The 12,711-nt window shown below is 42.0% G+C and overlaps 1 protein-coding gene across 1 annotated transcript in view; it reads right to left on the reverse strand.

Annotated features, from left to right (window-relative positions):
* Window positions 1–229: 229 nt before the first annotated feature.
* The window catches only part of LOC102458957 (sodium channel protein type 2 subunit alpha-like), a 164,160-nt gene continuing 151,678 nt past the window's right edge, over window positions 230–12,711 (reverse strand). The window contains exons 24-27 of the mRNA XM_075933532.2: window positions 11,125–11,262; window positions 5,002–5,106; window positions 4,331–4,601; window positions 230–3,881 (exon numbers count right to left, since the gene is read on the reverse strand). Of these exons, the coding sequence (XP_075789647.2) occupies window positions 2,698–3,881; window positions 4,331–4,601; window positions 5,002–5,106; window positions 11,125–11,262 (1,698 nt within the window). The 3' untranslated portion in view covers window positions 230–2,697. The remainder of the gene's footprint in view (window positions 3,882–4,330; window positions 4,602–5,001; window positions 5,107–11,124; window positions 11,263–12,711) is intronic.

Below are 12,711 nucleotides of genomic sequence, written 5' to 3' on the forward strand. Positions count from 1 at the left end.
TGCGAGAGTAATATGGTAATTAAAATCACCATCCCCATTGAGTTCTTGGACCACATGCTATAATACCCTGAACAAGTGCCTCTTGTTATTGTGTTGTGATGCTATTTACTAAAAATTGAATTGAGACCACTAATTCTTTCCCATAATTTAAAAACAATCAGATAGTAACAAGTTCCTATCAATACTGACTTGAGCCATATTGTAATTAGTGATCTAATTACAATAGACCCTATTTCCCCATCATTAAAGCCATTTTCCTTTAACTTTATGAGAAACCCATTTAACATTGTGTATTAATTTTACATAATAAAACACAGATTAAACAAACACATATGATAAAAATGTAATCTTTATTCTTTCATCTGGTTAGTAATGTAGTTTACTGTTATTTATGGGGAAACATTTTCCTTCATGCAGTTTACCAGTACACTACACGTGAATAGTTTTAGTAAAAGAAGGAGTCTATGTTTAACTCCACTTTGTGTAAGAAACAAAAAGGTCCTGATGTGATGCATTACACAAGTTCACTACTTTGTTCTTGTTTGTATGAAAAAGACTGTGAATCCTATATTATATTTTGAACAGTTCTAGTGCATCATGAATCAACAAGAATAAGTCTACATAAACAGACACTGAGAAAGATCAAGGAAACTTCAGATGCAGGCAGCTAAATTTCTCCATTCTTTTTCCACATACAAAGAACAACCTATTCAGAGGCAAGTGAACTGTGGTCCCCACTTTATTGAAATCATTTCATTATTAAAGTATATTCAAGTATAATTAGAAGCATAAGCTTACAACTACTCATTTCATGTTTTAAGTTTCTTAATAGAAAATAAGTGGAAATAGAAATTAACAAAAACCTGTTTTCTAACCCCATACTTTCAACAAGTTAAGGCATTTTTTACACATCCTGTATAGTCCAATTATACACCCCCTCCACATAATATTATCTTTTTAAAATTAAAAAAAGCTCTTAAATAGCAGCAAACTATTGCTTACTGATATGAGGAATGTCGTCTGGTTGAACAATTTGTTTCGCTTTTCCTCTGACAATGGCTTCCCATATTAAGACTTCCGAACTTCGGAAGGCATAAGATACAGCAACAAGGCGTAAGATACAGATAACATGCATCAGTGACAGCCTTCAAATTATTTATAATAGTACAGAATATATGTATTACCTGTTGAAAGTCTCCAAACTAGACTTATAGTGATACAGATCTGATGAAATAAATACTGAGCTCAGGTCATTATTTGCTTGCTTAAACCACTGCATGCCACTGTGTCAAACAATGATTTAAGTATCAAAAGCCATTTCACTGACAATTACAACATCAGCCTTGCTGAGAACAGATGCATTTAAAAATACTGCAGGATAAAGCAGAATAGCTACATCTATTTGGTCATTTCAGTGTTTTGGGAAGATTCATTTCCTGTAGCAGAACACTTGACAAAAACATATGGGAACCAAATTCCTCCCTGATTTACACTTCTCTTGCCATGTCTCCCTTGTGCAACACTATTGGGAATTGGGTTGTTCGCATGAGGTATAAATCAAGGCAGTACATAAGAATGGCCATACTGGATCAGATCAAAGGTCTATCTAGCTCAGTATCCTGTGTTTTGACAGTGGCCAATGCCATGTGCCCCAGAGGGAATGAACAGAACAGATAGTCATCAAGTCATCCATCTCCTGTTGTCCATTCCCAGGTTCTGACAAACAGAGGCTGGAGATACCATTCCAGCTAATGGCCACTGATGGACCTATCTTCCATGAATTTACTTAGCTCTTTTTTTAACAGCGTTCAAATCCTGGTCTTCACAACATCCTATGGCAAAGAGTTCCATAGGCTGATTATGCATTGTTTGAAGAAATGCTTCCTTTTGTTTGTTTTAAACCTGCTACCTATTTAAGTATTTGTCCCATGGGTACTTGAAGTTCCCATTGATCTGAACATGTTACTTCCTTTATTTTAAATGAGTTTTACTCACATGAAAAGACAAGCAGAGACAGAATGTAGCTCCAGAACTTAGAATAAAATATGGAATACAGTGTTTAAATTTAATTTATGTTAAAAAAACCCCCATAAAAAACAACTACCCAACCAACCAAGCAAGCAAAAAAAAAAAGGACTTCAATTTTTGGGTATTCTTTGTGACTTTATATTTATGTTTTTGCTGGATGTTCTATTTCATGATAGTCAAAATACTTCAAAATTAAGATCCACCCTGAAACCTGGAAATAGAACTCTGCTGCTCTTTGTAACATCATGTTTTCCCCTGAATGAGCTCTAAGTACAGCCTGCCTTCATGCAAATCACTTCTGTATGAACACACATGTGGTTACAGAATTATATATTTGCACCCTTTCAATGTTCCTTACAGTCTAAATAGCAATGTTGTGTCTCCTCTTCATCAGTACCAGCTGATAATGGAAACCGTATTCTCTTAGCAAGGCTGTTATTCTACAGTCACAGTTTGATTTAGGCACTGACCTTAAGATAGGTGTGTGTGTTTGTGTGAGACAGAGAGAGAGAGAGAGAGAGAGAGAGAGAGAATGAATATATATATACACACACACACACGTAAAAACTCTCAAGTTTGGCATAGACGTCCTTCAGCAGCCCTATTGACATAAATGTCACTTTTTCAGGTTGTAAATAATTTGTCACAAATGGAATTCTTTGTTTCCTTTTATTTTTTTCTTTCTCTGATGTCCTTACTTTTGTCTTCTTTTTCTGATTTGTCTTTTTCATATTTGTCTTTGTCTGGCTTTGTTACACTATCGTAGGAAGGCGGAGAGGTTGTGGAGGGGGTCCTATCTGTTTTTTCTGCAGATGAGTTTTCACTTAGCTTATCCAGAGTCATATCGTCTTTGATATGCAGATCATGCTCTTCTTTGCAAGACATAAATGAAACTTTTTTCACTGTTTGCCTTAAATGGTAATGCCTGTAAGCTCGCTGAATTATAGTAGCAGACACCTCCTGTTGTTTTCGTTTTAATGTGGTTGTAATTGGTTCATAGGAGACTTTAGAAGGGTTGGCTGCCATAAACCGATCTTCCATTTGTATTCGAAGTGCATCCATCTCATCACTTTCCCCCAAAACACGCTTGGTAAAAGCAAACAGGATGTCAAGGCAGTGAATTCTGTCACCACTCACCAAGGGCAGATCCATTGCAATAAGCTGAAGAGTGTTTGGTTTTGCTATAAGAAGAGGAGGATCCAAAGAGGCTGCAAAATCAGACAATTTACTGTATTCTATAAACTGGGTTGCATCTGGATCGTACTTTTCCCAAACCTCATAGAACATCTCAAAGTCATCCTCACTCAAAGGCTCGGCACTCTCTTCTGTAGCGACACTGAAGTTCTCCAAAATAACAGCAATATACATGTTTACTACAACTAAAAATGATATAATAATATAACTGACAAAAAAGAAAATCCCAACTGAAGGGTTACCACAGTCTCCTTTAACAGAGCTCCCTGGGTGAGATTTATTAGGGTCACAGTCTGGGTCTCCACTGTTAAGAATTGGTGACAGCAAACCATCCCAACCAGCAGATGTGGTAATCTGAAATAGGCAAATCATGCTGTTGGGAAAAGTTTCAAAGTTGAACATGTCATCAATCCCAGCTTCCTTCTTAACATAAGCGAACTTGGACATTCCAAATATAGCATAGATAAACATGACTAGGAAAAGCAGGAGACCAATGTTAAACAAAGCTGGAAGAGACATCATCAAAGCAAAAAGCAGAGTGCGGATCCCTTTTGCACCCTTGATCAGACGCAGGATTCGACCTATTCTGGCAAGTCGGACAACTCTGAACAAGGTGGGGGACACAAAATATTTTTCAATCACCTTGTCTAGAAACATACCTGTAAAAAAAAGAAAAAAAAAAAAGAAAAGGATAGTCTGTTTTATAACAACTTAAATTTTCCATATCACACAGCATAAATGAAGATAGACCATATCTATGCTTAGTGGAGATTCTGAATAGGGAGAGAATCATAATGTATTTTCTTAAATTTTGCAGAAGAGCTTCTATTAAAAGACAGTGCATAGATGCTATATTTGTTTTGGCACTTTTTACAGTGGGGTATGAAAAACAAACTGACATTAAAATACTGAAATACTAAGAAAGCCTATTTCTTTACAGATTGCTGTAAATGTTCTAAAACATGTCTCCTGTTTATAGTATAGTTAGGGGAAGCAAAAGCTAAGTAACCATCTGATCTTATAAATATTTCATTGTTAAACCAAATATGCATAACAAATATTTGTCCTTCAATTCATTACATTCCTTTTTAATGTGATTATTTCTTACCTATTATTGAGAGAATGACAACCACAAAATCAAATATGTTCCAGCCTATGGTGAAGTAATAATGACGGAGTGAAATTAGTTTGAGGACACATTCTCCAGTGAAAAGGACAATAAACACCAGGTTAATCCAGTATAAAATATCTTTCATCTCATCACTCTCGTCATCAGTTTCTACCATCATTGTGACCATGTTAAGGCAGATAAGGACCATGATGCTGATATCAAATGCTTGTTTTGTTACAATATCAAACACAAAACCTTGGAATTTGTTCTGAAAAAAAAAGTAATAGTGAATCTGCTATTATTAAACATGTGTACGTGCGCGCGCACGCACATACACACACACACACACCCACACCCACACACACACACCAGCCTTTTTGCAGTTTATTTCTTTTTAAAGGAAGGCTTTGGAAATCAGTGAAACATAAGATTTGAGAGAGAAGAAAATAAGTGTGCTAGTCTAAGTTTCCCCCCAGGAAATGAATTGGTTTATACTCTTTCATATCTGAGAGCTATCACATGAAGAGAATCAAAGATTCTACTGTGACCACATATAAACATGCATACATTTTCATTTCCGACTATAACATTCAGAAATGTTTGACACTTAGCTTGTCATTGTGTTTTGATCAAATTCAAATGAATGTAAAATAATATAAAATTCTTACCCTTGGCCTAGGTATAGGTTTTTGTGGTTTCTTAGATCCCAACTTTTTCATTGCATTGTAATATTTTTTCTGTTCTTCTGTCATGAAGATGTCTTGACCTCCAAAGTAAAGAAATAAAATAACTGTTACAAGGTCCATCAATGGCTATTAGCCAGGATGGGTAGGAATGGTGTCCCTAGCCTCTGTTTCTCTGGAGGTGAAGGAGGGATCACATGAGGATTACCTGATATCATCCCTCCCTCTGAGGCATCTGGTATTGGTCACTGTCAGCGGACAGGATACTGGGCTAGATGGACCTTTGGCCTGACCCAGTATGGCCGTTCTTATGTTCTAGGATTAATCATGCTATCAGGGACATTATTTCACTCTGTTATTCAAATATATAATAAGTACAGAATTTACTATATAGGCATTCATTCTTTCATAAGATATTCAGGAATTAAAGCTGTACTAGTGATGTCAACATCTGTAAGTCAGCTATTAACCAAAAATGAGTTCTGAAGCTAGAAAAAGAATTTAATTAATAGGTCTTCAATTACAACAGATTAGGAATAACTAACTTCTGAATATTTGTAGACGTTAACAACTTCTGCAAGAAGAATAACTAACTTCTGAATATTTTAACAAAAATTTTCATAAATGTTATTTTATAACTTTTCAACTCCAGCCATGTGCCAAATTTATTTCTAAACTATTGAAGTCCAATTTAATTTCCCATAATCCTCTGACTTTATTTTAAAAACTAAACAATTTACTATCCCTATCAAATTCCAACATCTTGCTTCTTACTGAAAAATCTTTACCATCTTGTGGAGCATTCCACCAAGAACCTACTCTCCATTAGAGGACTGAGCAATAATTTCAGGATTTGGTATCTCTGATTTAGTAATTTTGTATCTGATAAAATCTTCACTGTTACCTTATAAGATTTTCCCTTCTCATGTTCACTCTTTCTAGAGTCAGGTACCCTCTTCTTCCTATTTCTCTTTTTTTTGTTTTTAAATACAAATGGCTCCCTGCAATTTCCCCATAGCTGTGTCCCCACACTAAAACAAAAAAGGAAAACACATGCTTTCTGCAATTGGAAAAAGCGCTACTGATAATATTCAGATATAAGTTTATTTTGGAATTCTTTAAATTCTTTTCCTCTTTATTTGTAAAAAAAAATGTTTTAGTTGTTTTCAAAGGAATGTTTCAGAGGAAACTATTTCCTTAATCTAGCCAGTCAGGCTAAGAATCTGCAAAAGAAGAAGCCACCTCTTGCCTTTGCTTTAAAAAATAACAATTCTTAGAATGATTTCTTTAAAGCTTGCCACTTGGTACAGGCTGTCAATGCCTCCAGGACCTGCTCATTAACCCAACAACTGAAATGAGACTAAAGTATTACAGCCCAAACGAGTCTAAACTATTGTGTGCGACACATAGAGATAGGAGGCATTGAGATGCACTAGTGCTTGAGGCCCTTCCACGATGGCAGGGAAATGATTAAAACAGAAATGCCCAGATAATCCTGCACCGACATGCTACAGAGGAAGACAAAAATCCGCCACCCTCACTGCCATTCTGACTTGGGGGGAAATTCCTTCCTGATGCCACATATGGCAATAGGTTTGATTCTAAGCATGTTTGATCCTTTCTCCTTACCCTTATGTCAGAGACCAACCTTGTATTCTCAAAGGCTAATATGGGGTTCCAACATGTTGACCATGGTTCAACGTAGAACAATCATTAGCTTTCTCAATCTGAGATCACACAGGAAGATCTGGGTGACCTTAAAGACTGGAGTGACAGAAATGAGATGAAATAAAGTGGGAGAAAAGCCTGTTGAGAGTCTTTGGATTAAGTTTAGATGCGGGGGTAAAAAGGGTGATGTTGTGATGGTTGTCTCTTATAGATGAGGCCTTCTTCAGACAATTAACAGAAGCTTCCAAATCACAGGCTCTTGTTCTCATAGGGCCGTGGTCCCCAACACGGTGCCCACGGGTGCCATGGCGCCCGCAGGGGCATTTCCATGCGCCCGCCAGGTGCTCGGGGCTGGCCTGGCACCGGGTGCACGGCGGGGGGAGCGTGCTCGGGGCTGGCCTGGCACCGGGCGCATGGCGGGGGAGCGTGCTCGGGGCTGGCCTGGCACCGGGTGCACGGCGGGGGGAGCGTGCTCGGGGCTGGCCTGGCACCGGGCGCATGGCGGGGGGAGCGCCGGCCCCGGGCGCGCGGCGCTTGGCAGGGGGAGCGCCGGCCCCGGGCGCGTGGTGCATTGCATGGGGGGAGCGCCGGCCCCGTGTGCGTGGCGCATGGCAGGGGGAGCGCCGGCCCCAGGCGCGCGGCGCATGGCGGGGGGAGCGCCGGCCCCGGGCGCGCGGCGCATGGCGGGGGGAGCGCCGGCCCCGGGCGCGCGGCGCTGGCGGGGGGAGCGCCGGCCCCGGGCGCGCGGCGCTGGCGGGGGGAGCGCCCCTGGGCATGCGGCTATGGGGGGGGCCGCCCCCGGGGTGCAAGTGTCCCCGCCCCCTGGCGCCCGACAACCTTGAAAGGTTGGGGACCACTGTCATAGGGGACTTTAATCACCCTAACATCTGTTGGGACACCAATACAGCAGTACATAGACAATCTAGGAAGTTTTTGGAGAATGTTGGGGACAACTTTCTGCTACAAGTGCTGAAGGAACCAACCAGGGGCCATGCTCAGCTTGACCTGATGCTTACAAACATGGAGGAATTAGTAGGAGAAGTAGATGTGGAAACCTGGGCAGCAGTAATCATGAGATGGTTGATTTCAGGATCCTAACCAAAGGAAGAAGAGAGAGCAGCAAAATACAGAACCTGGACTTCAGAAAAGCAGACTCTGACTCCCTCAGGGAACTGCTGGGCAGGATCACCTGGGATGCTAACGTGAGAGTAAGGGAATCTAGAAGACCTGGCTGTATTTTAAAGAACCTTATTGAAGGTGCAGGAACAAACCATTTCAATTCATTGTAAGAAAGCAAATATGGTTGGCGACCAGCTTGGCTTAAGAGTGAATCTTTTGCAAACAAACACAAAAAGGAAACTTACAAGAAGTGGCATATATTAGGGAAGAGTATAAATATATTGTGTGGGCATGCAGGGGTGTAATCAGGAAGGAAAAAGAGCAACTGGAATTACAGCTAGCAAGGGAAGTGAAGAATAACAAGAAAGGTTTCTATAAGCATGGTAGCAATGAGAGAGTGGTCAGGGAAGGTGTGGGATTTAATGAGGGAGGTAAGCTAGTGACAGATGATGAGAGAAAATCTCAATGCTTTTTTTGCCTCTGCCTTTACAAATGGGATAGGCTCCCAGACTACTTTACTAGGCAGCTCAGTATGGGCAGCCCTCAGAAGAGAACAAACAGGTTAAGAACTATTTAGAAAAGATAGACATACACAGATGGGGCCAGATCTAATGAATCTGAGGGGGCTGAAGGAGTTGGCTGATTTGATTGCAGAGCTGTTAGCCATTATATTTGAAAACTCATGGTGATCAGGAAAGGACCCAGACAATTGGTAAAAGGCAAATGTAGTGCCCATCTTTAAAAAAGGGAAGAAGGACAATCCAGGGGACTACAGACTGGTCAGATGCACCTCAGTTCCCAGAAAAATCATAATAGGGATCCTCAAGGAATCCATTTTGATGCTCTTGGAAAAGAGGAAAATGATCAGGAATAGTCAACATGGATTCATCAAGGGCACGTCATGCCAAACCAGACTGCCTTCTATGCTGAGGTAACTAGTTCTGTGGATATGAGGAAAGTGGTGAACATGATATACCTTGACATTAGCAAAGTTTTTGATACCATCTCCCACAGTATTCTTGCCAGCAAGTTAAAGAAGTATGGATTGGATAAATGGACTGTAAATTTGATAGAAAGCTGTCTTGATTGTCAGGGTCAATGGGTAGTGATCATTGACTCAATATCTGGTTGGCGGTCTGTATCAAAAAGTGCGTCCCAAGGGTTGGTTCTGAGATCAGTTTTGTTCAATATCTTTATTAATGACCTGGATGAGGGGATGGATTGCACTCCTAGCAAGTTTTTAGAGGAAACTATGCTGGAGGGCATAGATAGGGCCAGCATGACCTAGGAAAATTGGAGGATGGGACCAAAAGAAATCTGATGAGGTTCAACAAGGACAAATACAAAGTCTTGCACTTAGGATGGAAGAATTTCAATCACCGCTACAGGCTGGGGACCAACTGGCTAAGCAGCAGTTTGGCAGAAAAAGACCTGGGGATTACAGAGGATGAGAAGCTTGATACAAGTCAACTGTGTGTCCTTGGTGCCAAGTAGGCTAATGGCATTAGGGTGCATTAGTAAGAGCACTGCCAGCAGATGTAGGGAAGTGATTATTCCTCTTTAGTCAGGACTGCTGAGGCCACATCTGCAGTACTGCATCCAATTCTGGGAACCAATTACAGAAGGTAGTAGAGAGGGAGGTAGTAGAATTTCCATCCCTAGAGGTTTTTAAGTCCCGGCTTGACAAAGCCCTGGCTGTGATGATTTAGTTGAGATTGGTCCTGCTTTGGGCATGGGGATGGACTCGATGACCCCCTGAGTTCTCTTCCAACCCCATGATTTTAGGAAATTAACTCTCTTCAGAAGATCCCAGTCTAAAGAGAATGTTTTCTTGAAAACTCCATTACAGATGACAAGCCGATGTCCATTTATTTAGCATGTGTACACAGTAATTAAAAGCCTGTGTGATCTGACTTGGGCTTGCAGAATTAAGGTTGGGGGCAATTTTAATTGCAGCATAGACTTCAGTTTTGGGCTGGCCAATGTGCTCTCAGACCCTGAATGGTGAAAGGGTCCCAGAGCTCCAAAATCTATACTGTAATTAAACAGACCCACAACCCGAACTCCTGAGCTCACATCAGATGGGTATGGGACAGCCATGGCTGTCTAGTTGCAGTGAAGTCATACCTTGAAAGCTCCATGTGAGAAGGAGCTGGTAACAGACTTAGATCTAATGATATAAGGCCCATTATCACTTTATGAAATATGATTAACTGTTCATCAGCAATTACCTATTCATATACTTCTACTCACTCCTTGGGTGTGTCTAGACTACAGGGTTTTGTCGACAAAAGTCCACTTTTGTCGACAAAACTATACCTGCATCTACAGTACCACCAAGTTCTGTCGACAGTACGTGGCAGTTTTGTCAACGGGAGGTAAACCTCATTCTACGAGGAATAACGCCTTTTGTCAACAGAATTCTGTCGACAAAAAGTGCTATTGCATCCACACTGTGCTTTTTCAAAAGAGAGCATTTAGACTCTTTGTCGAAAAAGCGGCTTGTTTTGTCGACAGAACTTGCTGTAGTCTAGACGCTCTTTGTCAACAGAGGCTTTGTCGACAGATACTCTGTCAACAAAAAAACTGTAGTCTAGATATACCCCTTATGACAATTATTAAGAACAAATTTGGGTGATGGTCAGTGCTCTCTCTAAACTGTGGGACAGCACAGCTTCACAGGTGATTAAACAGCCCCACCTAGTCAGAGGCTCAGGGTTCTGTGCAGGGAGCTGACTGGGTGGGGCTGATTAATCACCTGCGAAGCTGTGTTGCCCTGCAGCATACAGGGAACAGTGGTGATTAGTGGTGGGATCACCAGGGCAAGTACATGGTCTGGAGCAGTGCCCAGACACCTAAAGTCACAATCTGCTTTAACATTTCTTATCAGTATGGGTATGTCTACACTAGCTCGTTAGTTTGAGCTAGGTAGGCAAATGAGGGCAAACGGAGTTGCAAATGAAGCCCAGGATTTAAATATCCCGGGCTTCATTTGCATGTTCCTGGGCGCCGCCATTTTTAAATCCCCCTTAGTCTGAACTAACTTCCCGCGGCTAGACACGGCAGTTAAACATTAATTCGAACTAAATCCTTAGTTCGAATTAACTGTTACTCCTTGTGGAGTAACCCTATTGCACTTAATTTAGTACTTGATCAAGTTATGCATTCCCAGATTCAAATATGGCCCATGTTCCCTTTAGCTGTGATGAGAAAGCTAATATAATGATTCTCATTCCCTACACAAGATAATCATTTCAAGTTCAAGTCATTTATTTCATTTTCATCTCTTCCTGATGAGTGACGAAATGCTAGAATACTTATCTTCTTTTTTTGTTGGTTGAAGTTGTCTATGATGACACCAATGAAAAGGTTCAAAGTGAAGAATGATCCAAATATGATAAAGATGACAAAGTAAAGGTACATGTACAGGTTTTCTTCATAACTGGGCTGTTGTTCTGTCTACAAAATAAAGAGAAATAGCAAAATATCAGCATTAAATAATAAGAGCCCTACTCTTTGAAGATGATGTTTCAAGTACCTCCTAAAATTCGACAATTATTTGTGCACTAGAAGATTTACCCGGCATTCCTTGGGTCCTTAATTCAAGTAAGTTTTGTTTTTCTTCATTTAAAATCATGGTTCTGAGGTGGGGCTGGGGATGAGGGGTTCAGTAAGTAGGCTGTCCTGAGGAGAAAGGACAACCACAGCCCTATGTCTCGTGGGAGAGAGATACACAGATAGAGGCTACGTCTATACTGCAGGTTTGTTTCGGAAGAAGCTTTTTACGGAAGAGATGATCCGAAAAAACTTTTCGAAAGAGCACGTCCACACACAAAAGCACATAGAAAAAGCAATGCGCTTTTTCGAAAGAGAGTGCCCAAACTGATTGGATACTCTCTTGCATAAAAGGCCACCCAGAACCACTTCATCCAGGGTTTTAGGTCACCAGTTGCTTCTGAGTGCTGGTGCCCAAGTCTCGCAGAGACACGTGCTTAAAGGGACCCTCTAGACAGCCATTTCTCTCCTTCTCCTGCATGCTTGCTACCTCTTTGAGGGACAGCAAAGCTCTCGCCGTGTCTGCTGTGGTTGCCCTGTTATTTTTGGATGCCAGAGCTTTTTCCTTTGTGCCATGGAGCTGGAACTGCCCCTGGGCGTGTGATGGCCCCTGACAGTCATGCTACAGTTTTTGCAGCACTTTGTGCCAGCTGCCTTTCTGGTCCTGCAACAGCTGAACCCTGAGCTCATTCTGGGGAACCTCTCCTTGGGTGCGGGTGCTACACTCTGGCAACTGCACCCCACTGTGGAGGGGCATTTTTGGAGGCTCAACACTAGTTTGGTCTGGTGTCACCAGCTGGTCATGGAGCATTGGGACGACCAGCAGTGATTTCAAAACCACTTCTGCATGCGGAAAGCCACCTTTTGGAGCTGTGTGTCTGGCTCACCCCTACCCTCCAGAGACGTGACATCTACCCGTGGCCTGCCATCCCCCTGGAGAAGCGGGTCGCAATCGCCCTCTGGAAGCTCGCCACCCCAGACAGCTACTGGGCGGTGGGCAACCAGTTTGGCATGGGGAACTTCACTGTCGGGGCCCTCCTCATGGAGGTAAGGCACTCTGGAGCTGCAGTCCCTGTATTGGGGGTGGGGGGAGGAAGAGAGTCCTAGAAAAGGGGGTCCCTCGGGAAAGGGAGGTTGGGGGGAAGCCCCATCCTCGGGGGCTTGTGCCATCCCGCCTTCACACAGTCCTGATGCTGAGGGGGGGCGGCCTCATAGCGGGTGACTCTTGTGGTGTTTGGGGGAGGAGGGCAAAGGAGGGGAGTCAGACATGCACCTCCCAAGGGCTTAGGCACTCCCTCTCTCATTCTTTGTTTTGTGTGTTTGTTTGTCTCCTTCTGCAGGTTGTGAGGGCCA

The sequence above is a fragment of the Pelodiscus sinensis genome, chromosome 7 (genome assembly GCF_052426305.1).
Source record: "Pelodiscus sinensis isolate ZL-2025 chromosome 7, ASM5242630v1, whole genome shotgun sequence".
NCBI classification, from domain to species: domain Eukaryota; kingdom Metazoa; phylum Chordata; order Testudines; family Trionychidae; genus Pelodiscus; species Pelodiscus sinensis.